At 37.8% G+C, this 11,248-nt stretch overlaps 1 protein-coding gene across 2 annotated transcripts; it reads left to right on the top strand.

Moving 5' to 3' along the window:
- The first annotated feature begins 746 nt into the window (after window positions 1-746).
- On the top strand, window positions 747-10,686 carry LOC107570947 (alpha-2,8-sialyltransferase 8F-like). Of its 2 annotated transcripts, XM_016257229.1 has the most exons (7): window positions 747-1,399; window positions 6,352-6,423; window positions 6,747-6,827; window positions 7,158-7,302; window positions 7,392-7,504; window positions 7,722-7,814; window positions 9,391-10,686. In XM_016257229.1, exons 1-7 carry the CDS (start codon window positions 1,320-1,322, stop codon window positions 9,869-9,871), a joined length of 1,065 nt encoding a protein of 354 aa, XP_016112715.1. In that variant the 5' UTR covers window positions 747-1,319; the 3' UTR covers window positions 9,872-10,686. The 2 variants fall into 2 exon arrangements, with proteins under 2 accessions (XP_016112715.1, XP_016112716.1); XM_016257230.1 differs by lacking the exon at window positions 747-1,399 and having other exon boundaries at window positions 6,412-6,437.
- The last annotated feature ends 562 nt before the right edge of the window (window positions 10,687-11,248 follow it).

Genomic DNA, 11,248 nt, shown 5'->3' with positions numbered 1-11,248 from the left:
AAGGAGACATGGCTCAGACTAAAGAGTAGTTTCTTTATATTCATTCTCAATTCTTTACACAGATGTATTCCTCAATATTTTCACCCTGATTTCTTTAAAATACGTATTTATGATATCCATATGATGTCCATAAGGGCCTGTGTTTTTGTGCTTAAGAACATTGATCCAAGTATTATAAAAAATGAAAAATATTCATCATTTACTCACCATCATGTCTTTCCAAAACACGTATGACTTTTTATTCTGTCATATAATGATAGTCAAAGGTTTTGGATTTCATATAATGGTAGTCACTGACTTGCGTAGTATGGACAAAACAGTTCTTCAAAATATCTTCTTTTGTGTTCGACAGAAGACAGAAAGTCACAAAGGTTTGGAATGACATAAAGGCGATTAACTGAACGGGTGAACTATCCCTTTAATGTCTCTAGTGTGCAGTGCATACAGTTTCATTCACTACTAGCACCACAGAATGTTCCCTTTCTCAAAGTATCAGAAGAAAGTGGGGTAGCTGGTGGGGTCACATCAGATGAGCATTTGATTGGCCGTTGCCCTTTGGATTCTTTGACCATCATTGGCTGAAATGAAGGGGAAAACCCTTCTCTAGCACACATAACCCTTCCTCACAGTCATGAGGTGCTGCCATGGGCTAAATCTGTACTCGGCACTCGTATTACCCTGAGAGAGAGAATGAAAAAGAGTGAGTGACTCTGTGTGTGAGTGAGATAGGAAGGGAGGGGCAAACAAGTTGTGCCCAGGGTGAGCGAGAGGGGGAGGGGGTTAAGAATGCAGAGGCAACAGCCTGAGATTTCTAGGGAACCGGATGGAAGGAAAGTCTGAGCAGTTCATAAGACAAGAAAGTACAGAAAGGATGAGGTGGAGAAGCATGGAAAAATAACAAATATGCCTTAAAGGAACATAGCGGACAAGAAAGGAGTGGAGGAATTCATTCTTGTGCGAGACAAGAAGACATGAGAAGAAAGTGGGGTGATAAATGAAGGGAAGAGCAAAGCAGCAGAGAAGTGATAAAAAGCCAGGCCTGTCAGTAGAGAAAAGAAGAGAAAGAGAGCTAGTGGCAGTTAAATAAAGAGGAGTGAGGGAGGGTGAGGAGATTAACAGTCTGAGAGAAAGAGAGAGAGGGAGAGTAAAGAAAAGGGTGCAGTTGTCAAGAAACAGACGCACACAGTGATACAATAAGGAGAAGGACGGCAGAGCAAGAGAGGAAGTCATTCGCAGTGGCAACATCTACAAATGAGAGTTTATGAGAGCACATGCATGTGTGCGGCTATGTGTGCGCTGAAGCTCGTGTGTGATAGTGGATGCACGTTATGAGGACTCTTATGCTCTGGCTCCTTCCTGTCATCTTTCTGTGTTCCTTCTGGATATTCCTCTCTAACAAGTGAGTATATTCATTTAAGCCTGTGTGTGTGTGTGTCTTATCTAGCCTTCTATTTGGAGACTGAACTTTAAAAGACCTGAGTGCTAAATATCGATACGGTCTTCTGGCCACCTAGACTGAAATTAAGTCTTTTTTCGGGTCAAGTTAGTTACCAATCATTTTTTTAGTAAGTAAAGGCCTCTTTAATCTTTGTACTGTCAGATACGTGGAGACATTTGATTAGCAAAAGATTATATTACATTGTTACAAAGGGGTCATGAAAGCAAAGCAAGATGATACTTTTGGAAAAATGGTTCAATGTTTTGGAAAGGTCTAAATGTTGGACTTTAGATGTTTGCTCTGTTTCAGTAAAGTTCCGTGGAACATTTCACTTTAGAAAATAATTGAAAGTTTCATTTGCATGTCTGAACACTGATCTCTTAAATTCAAAGGCTTATAAAGTCATTAAACTTGAACATTAACTTTAGCTAGACAAAAGTTTCATTTAATATATTTAATACAGTGCTATATCATTTTGCATTTCATGTGACAAAACATTTACTGACTGAAACAGTCAATTCTGTTATGAATAACAAGCATCTTCAAATGAACCATGATAATTAAATTAACAACTAAATGACATTTATTACATGGCTCTCTATAAAACATAATTATGATCGGTCAGTCGCAGTATTTAGTAGTCAGATATATTCACTGCCACCCATGGCAATGCTGTTTCTCTTGTTTTATACAAAAACAACTGGCAACATCTTACGTTTCATTTATTGTTTGCATTGATATCAGAAAGCTTCAGTTCAGTATTAATATTAACCCCTTAGCATTCCTGTAAAATATGCCTAAAACGCTTAAAAAGGCATAACCAAAGTAAATTGCATGCTGTTCTTGAACCATTTGGAGTATATGCATGGTTTTGTCTATTTTGAAAGGGGTCACTCTGTGGTTTGTTCCTAAACAGAACAGAATAGAACATTGAACACACTGAAAAGAAAAAAAAACAAAACATTCCACTTACATTTTTTTTGTAAACAGATGCCTGCAGACAGGGCCGTCGCAAGGGGGGTGCGAGGCCCTGTACGAAGTTGACGTGTGAGGCCCTCTGCAATTTGTGTTTGTGTGTGTGTGTGTGTGTTTGTGTGTGTGTGTGTGTGTGGGGGGGGGTTGCTATAGTAACGAACGCAACTTTAACATCTGATCGATTGTGATGCCGTGCTCACTGACATGCTTGTGCACAAATCACGGTCACGCACACGCACACGCTCATAAGAATAGTAAGATCTACTGCATCAGCAGGTGTACGGCTGTATGCACTGTGCGTATCATGAGCACTCAGACTGACTAGATTTGCCCCGCAAACATTTCAGCAGTTATTATAGGCCTGTGTGTCCCATATTATTATAGGTCTGTGTGTCCCGTATTTCTGTCGACTGAACCAGCCATGCCATTAATTATGAATTTATCAGTCTTTTGCATGCCAAAGTCAATTTCTGCATAGAAATATTACGCCAAATAGAAGCAGAAAATCGTGCTACACGCACTTTCATGAGATCAGGTTAGCCTACAACAATTAATTTGTTGGCTATTTTCACAAATGGGAATACAATGAATTCATGTCAATGTTTTACATTCAAGCTACCCATAAAATTGACAGTGAAAGTACTTTAAAAGCATCTGGAATGCAATAAAGTAATTTTTAAAGCTGTTTTTAAAGCATTTGCAGCATGGATAAAAAATAGGCTAATAAATAATTCACATATCAGACAAAATTGCGTTGCAGCAAATCCTTTAAATGTTAAGGTATTTAGAACAGAGCAACATAAAAATCTGAAAATATAAGCAGCTATACAATTATAGGACAAAGTTTTACATATATGCCATTACAATTTGTGTTCGGAATTATAAAATAAACCGCAAATTGTATTAGCATTCCTCCTTCAGACAGACATGGTTTTGTTTACATTCTCGCTCTCAAGTCAGCTGGAACACAATAAGCGTGTTAAACACGCATTTGGTTAGACTAGAGCAGGGGTAGGCAAGTTCAGTCCTAGAGAGCCGCAGTCCTGCAGAGTTCAGCTCCAACCCTAATCAGACACACCTGCACAAGCTAATCAATGTATTCAGGATTACTAAGGCTATAGGCAGGTGAGTTTTGTTTTCAGGGTTGGAGCTGAACTCTGCAGGACTGCGGCTCTGTAGGACCGAACTTGCCTACCCCTGGACTAGAGCATTCTGAAGTTGACTTGTTGATTAAATGTAGATACTGTGAATTGAATCACAGTATAAGGTAATGTTGTTTTTTTTTCTTCTGTCATGGCTGTGACCATTCCCTTATTATGTGCTGTTACACTGGCAACAGCAGCCTTTAATCACAACAAGGCATGTGAGAGATTAAACTCTCTGAGAACTTCACAGCGGCACAGAATCACTGGGTGTTCCACCATAGGTAATGTGGATTAGGCTTCTGTTATTTACATGCCAAATGACAGGAAACAAACTTAAGTCTTTAATTTTTACATGAAGATAAGTATAATAAAAGTGACTTTTGGCGAATCACATCTGAAACTTTATAATGGTAAATTGCGACATAGGCCTCATAAAGAGTAAACCTACAAATAGACTCTGAATTTGAAAGGTCAGAGGTCACCTGTGGCCCCCAACATCTCACAGTAGTTTTTCAGTAGTATGAAGATAATTTTAAGATTCTTTTCAACAAGGCTGTTTGTGTTTAGATATATTGAAGGTTCAATATCTGATCTGCTCAGAGGAATTGTATTTTTTAAATAGTGTGCAAGGGAATCAGGTAGTGATATGGTGTATGTGTGTGTGTGTGTGTGTGTTTGTGTGTGTGTGTGTGTGTGGGGGGGGGTTGCTATAGTAACGAACGCAACTTTAACATCTGATCGATTGTGATGCCGTGCTCACTGACATGCTTGTGCACAAATCACGGTCACGCACACGCACACGCTCATAAGAATTGTAAGATCTACTGCATCAGCAGGTGTACGGCTGTATGCACTGTGCGTATCATGAGCACTCAGACTGACTAGATTTGCCCCGCAAACATTTCAGCAGTTATTATAGGCCTGTGTGTCCCATATTATTATAGGTCTGTGTGTCCCGTATTTCTGTCGACTGAACCAGCCATGCCATTAATTATGAATTTATCAGTCTTTTGCATGCCAAAGTCAATTTCTGCATAGAAATATTACGCCAAATAGAAGCAGAAAATCGTGCTACACGCACTTTCATGAGATCAGGTTAGCCTACAACAATTAATTTGTTGGCTATTTTCACAAATGGGAATACAATGAATTCATGTCAATGTTTTACATTCAAGCTACCCATAAAATTGACAGTGAAAGTACTTTAAAAGCATCTGGAATGCAATAAAGTAATTTTTAAAGCTGTTTTTAAAGCATTTGCAGCATGGATAAAAAATAGGCTAATAAATAATTCACATATCAGACAAAATTGCGTTGCAGCAAATCCTTTAAATGTTAAGGTATTTAGAACAGAGCAACATAAAAATCTGAAAATATAAGCAGCTATACAATTATAGGACAAAGTTTTACATATATGCCATTACAATTTGTGTTCGGAATTATAAAATAAACCGCAAATTGTATTAGCATTCCTCCTTCAGACAGACATGGTTTTGTTTACATTCTCGCTCTCAAGTCAGCTGGAACACAATAAGCGTGTTAAACACGCATTTGGTTAGACTAGAGCAGGGGTAGGCAAGTTCAGTCCTAGAGAGCCGCAGTCCTGCAGAGTTCAGCTCCAACCCTAATCAGACACACCTGCACAAGCTAATCAATGTATTCAGGATTACTAAGGCTATAGGCAGGTGAGTTTTGTTTTCAGGGTTGGAGCTGAACTCTGCAGGACTGCGGCTCTGTAGGACCGAACTTGCCTACCCCTGGACTAGAGCATTCTGAAGTTGACTTGTTGATTAAATGTAGATACTGTGAATTGAATCACAGTATAAGGTAATGTTGTTTTTTTTTCTTCTGTCATGGCTGTGACCATTCCCTTATTATGTGCTGTTACACTGGCAACAGCAGCCTTTAATCACAACAAGGCATGTGAGAGATTAAACTCTCTGAGAACTTCACAGCGGCACAGAATCACTGGGTGTTCCACCATAGGTAATGTGGATTAGGCTTCTGTTATTTACATGCCAAATGACAGGAAACAAACTTAAGTCTTTAATTTTTACATGAAGATAAGTATAATAAAAGTGACTTTTGGCGAATCACATCTGAAACTTTATAATGGTAAATTGCTACATAGGCCTCATAAAGAGTAAACCTACAAATAGACTCTGAATTTGAAAGGTCAGAGATCACCTGTGGCCCCCAACATCTCACAGTAGTTTTTCAGTAGTATGAAGATAATTTTAAGATTCTTTTCAACAAGGCTGTTTGTGTTTAGATATATTGAAGGTTCAATATCTGATCTGCTCAGAGGAATTGTATTTTTTAAATAGTGTGCAAGGGAATCAGGTAGTGATATGGTGTAACAGAAAGTAAGGAAGGGACAGAAAGTGAAAAGAAAGATAGGGAGATAGAGGGACAAATATATTGTGAGACAGAGAGAGGCTGTCTGCAGCACACAAAATATTAGTCATCAGCCATTCATATTCGAGGACACAGGAACTGACTGTTGTTAATGCTCTCCCAATAAAACCAATAGTTGCTGATATTTTTTTCTCCTGCTATGTGAGCTGCAGGCATTCCTACATGTAAATTTATTCCTGTGATCTCAATTATGAGTGACATTTAGTGTTTATTCTTCTGCAACAACACTTTGAATTGCCACTTGAATATTAGAATGGGTTTGTTTGTTAATTTTCTACTATTAATGAGATTTTGCCTCTGCAACAATATTTGAACCCTTATTTATGAGCGATCAATTTTGTTTTGTTAACATTTTAAATCTCTTTCTCTCTACAGTAATGTAATCCCACACCCCTCATCTAGGATTCCTCAAAAAAGACCAGAAACACAATCTTGCAAGGGATGCAAGTAAGTATGCAAAGGTGCAAACTTGCTTAGATAACACTTCACAGCATATAACACCTGTACTTTTTTCATTTTATGTTACCTTCATATTTTCATATAATTTAATAATTTCAGTCATATTAGAAGTAATATAATGATATAATTTTTTTGTCTCTTAATTCAATGATCATGTTTACATTGACAACATTTACATTTTTAGATAATTTCTTTTTTAAACAAATTCATTTTAAAATACAAAATAATATCATTTTATGTTTCTCATAAAGCATATGATTGTGAATCACCACAGTATGTAATTTTTGTTTGTATGCGTTTAATTCTTTCAGAGACAGTGTATTAATTGCCAAGGCACTGGAAAACTACTCAGACAAATGGAAAAAACATGAGGCAAACTTGAAAAGATTCAGGTAAAAGAGTAGCCCAAAGCGGACCATGGGATGTTCTCTTTATTAGGTTAAACTGAGACATCTGTGGCAAAGCTTTGCTGGATAAGAATAAAAGTAGTGTTCTGTTGATTATGGATCATATAAACCAGACAAATACCCTGTAGAAATGCTTACTTAATTCACCCAAAAATGAAAACTATTATCAAAAGATCTGTTCCTTTGAGGTTCGATTTTATGTCTTTATTACACAAAAACATATTGGGATTTTCTGCCCTATAAACTCTATGGCTTCTTTTTGTTAGATTTTCACATAACTGCAACACATCAGACTGAGCGTCTGTTTCCTTCCAGGTCATTAATGAGTAGCAAATGCCATGCTGTGTCAAAGGCTGTGGTCACACAGAATAACACCCCACTCGGGTCAAATGTTATTTATGATGGAGAGAGGAGAAAGCCGCTTCAGGTGACACAAGCCCTGTTCAACATTTTGGCTAAGGTAGCGTACCAGCATTAAAATTTTGGGTGAATTACTGTATGGTTTGTCTAATGAATTTGGAGTTACATTGTGTGTGTGTGTGATTGTAGGAGCAGCCCTTTGGAAATGCAACATGGGAATCATGTGCCGTGGTGGGGAATGGAGGTATTCTGGCCAATAGCAGCTGTGGAGAAGAAATAAATTCAGCCCAGTTTGTCATTCGGTCTGTATCAGATCAAACCATCTTACATATTGGCCAGATTAATGTCAAAATGATCAGAATAATATTTGTGGCACGATAATTATCCATGTTTTTTATGCTACTAAATGTAGGTACAAGCCTTAATATAGGGCATAATGGCACCTCTCTCATTCTATTTCCTATCAGCAACAATGCCTAATGCTGGCCTAATCAATCTCTGTCCACCCCTACATTTCAGATGTAACCTTCCGCCACTGGATAAGGGATATGAGAAAGATGTGGGCAAAAAAACCAACCTGGTGACTGCAAATCCCAGCATCCTCCATGAGAAGTAAGTCTGTGATTGGCTGTAGTGACAAATAAAATGTAATTCTGTTTAGACAAAGAATCAGATTTCTTGCTGCTATAAATGCAGCAGTGCCTATCATGAACAGGATGAACGATTATCAATCCGTGATTTAAACTCACTCAAAGAAGGGGTTTCCAATCATTTTTCTATGCAATTTGTTATGTGGACAGATGAATTACTGTGATTCTGGATACTGGGCGATATATCAGATACGGTTTGTCGCACGTGTATTTGTCTCCGATGTGGACGGACAGTGTACTTGCTCTTAATCTCGTACTCCGTGGCGGCGCATCATCACCGACTTTTATGAGCCGGTTCTTTACAGTGAATCAAAACCTAAAGCTCCACCAGCCATTGATTACAGAACAATAATGACTCTAATGAGCAGCTAGTGAATTGAAAACGTATAGCACGAACAGTGTAGTCCAATTACCGACCAAATGACTAAAATGAGTAGGTTCTGTTAATTGAATCAAACATATAGAAGTGAATTTAGATTAATTAGGACACTTTTCCCCATCGAAATTAGTGGCTTACAGCTGTGAGAACATGTCGCTACTGACTGGTTGTTCATATGACAATGTGTAGCTGAATATAGGCCTACAAATATTCTCTTTGTCAGTAGTATTTTATGAATATCAATGCATGAATGTTAACCACATTAAAAGTAGTTTTTCAACATTTTATATTAGATAATTTGCTAGGTAACTGCCAACATTATAATTTTCAGACTGTCCAGCTGTGCCTCGATGGGCTAACCGATTATAATCACTTAATTCCAAAATCGCATCCATTGATATAAAATCAGCAGAAAAACATAGGTAATATAAAATAATGCCAGTGATAAATCATCCCCCCCCCCCCCCCCCCCCCCCCCCCCCCAACACACAAATTCGCGCATGATTGCAAATGTTTTTACTTATCAGAAAAATATGCTTTTGAGTCAAAACTTTTAAAGTGATTAAATGATCATAAAACACTTGAAATACTTCAAATGTAATAATTTTAATAAACTGATTGAAAATGTTTCTTTATTTCTCATACCGGCTTTAACCTTTAACAAATTTCCTGAAAAAAATGTATGAAAAGTTATAAATATAGCATATATTATGAACTTATAAATACGGTGTTGTTGTTTTGTAGTTAAGGGATTTAAACTCACTCAAAGAAGGGGTTTCCAATCATTTTTCTATGCAATTTGTTATGTGGACAGATGAATTACTGTGATTCTGGATACTGGGCGATATATCAGATACGGTTTGTCGCACGTGTATTTGTCTCCGATGTGGACGGACAGTGTCCAGTGTCCAATTATTAAACTGCATTTATACCACCTCTAAAATGTTTGAGAAAAGTCTTTAAAAAGTTTCTGTAAACACAACTTGCAAGAATAGTTTTAATGTATCTATTATTGATATTATCTTTGGCAATGGAATTGCATTTCTTTTTTCACAGATATTTATTCCTTACTAAACATAAGTACTACACACATTGTTAATGATCTGGAATCATTGAGAGGAATATTCAGGCTTTTCTTTCTCCACCTCTTCTTTTACAGGTACAGTGGACTGATGGAGCGCCGTCGTCCATTTGTGGAAAGCCTTCGTCCTTATGGACAAGCCTTATTGCTGTTGCCAGCTTTCTCCTACAGTCACAACACACCTGTATCCTTGCGTGCCTTTTACACACTGGAGGACTTTGGCAGCAACAGCCCTCTGCCCGTTTTCCTGAATCCGGAATACTTGAGGAGGTTGTCAAAGTTTTGGCGTGAGCAAGGCCTTAACTCAGTTCGACCCAGCACAGGACTCATCGTGGCCAGCTTAGCACTAGAAATCTGTTCAAATGTCCATTTGTATGGTTTTTGGCCTTTTAGTAAACATCCATATGACAGTCAGCCGATCACCAACCATTACTATGATGATCGAGAGAGCAAGAAGAACGTGCATTCGATGCCAACCGAATTTGAACATTTATTGAAACTTCACAAGCAAGGCGTGATTCGCATACACCTTGGCGAGTGTCAACACACTCACAGTTAAAACATGAGACTGACTGGAAACTAGGCCTTGCCTGTAATGTACTGTACACCCAGGGCTGTCACTAGGAATTCTGGGGGGTTGGTGGGACTACAACAGGCCACCTGGATGGGTGTCTGGAAAGACACAGCTGTGAATGTGAATGCGGACTGAATTTATATTGCCTATATTGCTGTGCACATTTGCTCAAAGAAGCAGCCATGGCCATGCACAACAAAATCATGTTTTTTTAAGTTATTTTGAGATAATATTGCACACAAAAATAGCTGAAAACGAATGTAATTATTTTAGCCTTGGTAAACTGTGAAAGAATTTAATTAGGAAAAGGACTCCTAGCAGCACCCCTAAACACTCACTAAGCAGACTTGCCTTAGTCAGCCTTTAACGTGCTCGTTATTGGTGCTCCTCCAGCTCTGTTGCATTCATCACAAGTGCCAGTCTGTCATTTTTAGCAGTTAGTAGCAGTGAATGTGAATTTGATCTCAGGTGTGCAGAAATAGCTAATAGCAGCACTGGATTATAACACTAGACTTTGAGTCCAGGACTCAGATCTCAGCTAAGGGATCACAGAAATGCCTGGATGATTGGAAACACTACACCACATTCACAGTGTGAAACAATAGGAAGCATGGATATGGGTTAGCGTAACTCAGAGTAAGAAGACAAGAGATGTAAAAGCTGACAATAGTGGCAAATTTCAAATGTGCCAATTTTGAATGCCCTACATGAGCACAGTATGACTCTTACAGCAATCACTGTAAAGTAAATAAAATATGCTTTGAATTATTAATTAAACATAACAATTTGTGTGACTTAAACACCCAACTTAAACACAATTTTTCTTGTTGTTCTCTCAAATTTACTGATACGGTTTCAGTGATTAAAAGCTCACTGGAGGGGAAGCTTTCAGTGAATAACAGTTTAAATTGCTGTTTGTCACTTAAAGCTAAGACTTATGAAGATATAATATAGTGCATGAGTCATATGGACTACTTTTATTGTACTTTCATTGTGAATTTAGTTCTTTGAAAACTCCAGTCCCCATTCATTATAATAATAAGAAAAGGAGTAAACGTTACATTATCAAAAAGAAAAAATCAATACCAAAACATGAATTTAGACACGAGTAAATTGTCAAAATATTCATTTCTGGGTGAAATATTCCTTTGAACCTTCGGCACATATACATTTTAAATATTTCTTAATTATTATTAGACTCATTTGATCCAGTCTTAATTTGCTTCTGTCAAAATATTGTACAAAGTAAACCCCTGCTGACTCTTTCCATTTGAAGGGGAATAAACATTGAGACATTCAGGGATAGACTGATGACAGTGAGTTGGCCAGTAGAAAGGCTTTTTGCGGTCACTTGTTGTCACT

The sequence above is a fragment of the Sinocyclocheilus grahami genome, unplaced genomic scaffold (genome assembly GCF_001515645.1).
Source record: "Sinocyclocheilus grahami isolate Dianchi unplaced genomic scaffold, SAMN03320097.WGS_v1.1 scaffold1524.1, whole genome shotgun sequence".
Lineage (NCBI taxonomy): Eukaryota > Metazoa > Chordata > Actinopteri > Cypriniformes > Cyprinidae > Sinocyclocheilus > Sinocyclocheilus grahami.
The sequence above is the reverse complement of the archived record's forward strand: the minus strand, read 5'-3'. Positions and strand labels throughout refer to the sequence as shown.

Excerpts from the sequence above, each read along its gene's own strand:
- LOC107570947 (XM_016257229.1), top strand. The coding sequence starts at position 1,320 with ATGCACGTTATGAGGACTCTTATGCTCTGGCTCCTTCCTGTCATCTTT. Across the intron at positions 7,303-7,391 it reads TGTTCAACATTTTGGCTAAG|GAGCAGCCCTTTGGAAATGC; the intron begins GTAGCGTACCAG and ends GTGTGATTGTAG. Across the intron at positions 7,815-9,390 it reads CCCAGCATCCTCCATGAGAA|GTACAGTGGACTGATGGAGC; the intron begins GTAAGTCTGTGA and ends CTTCTTTTACAG.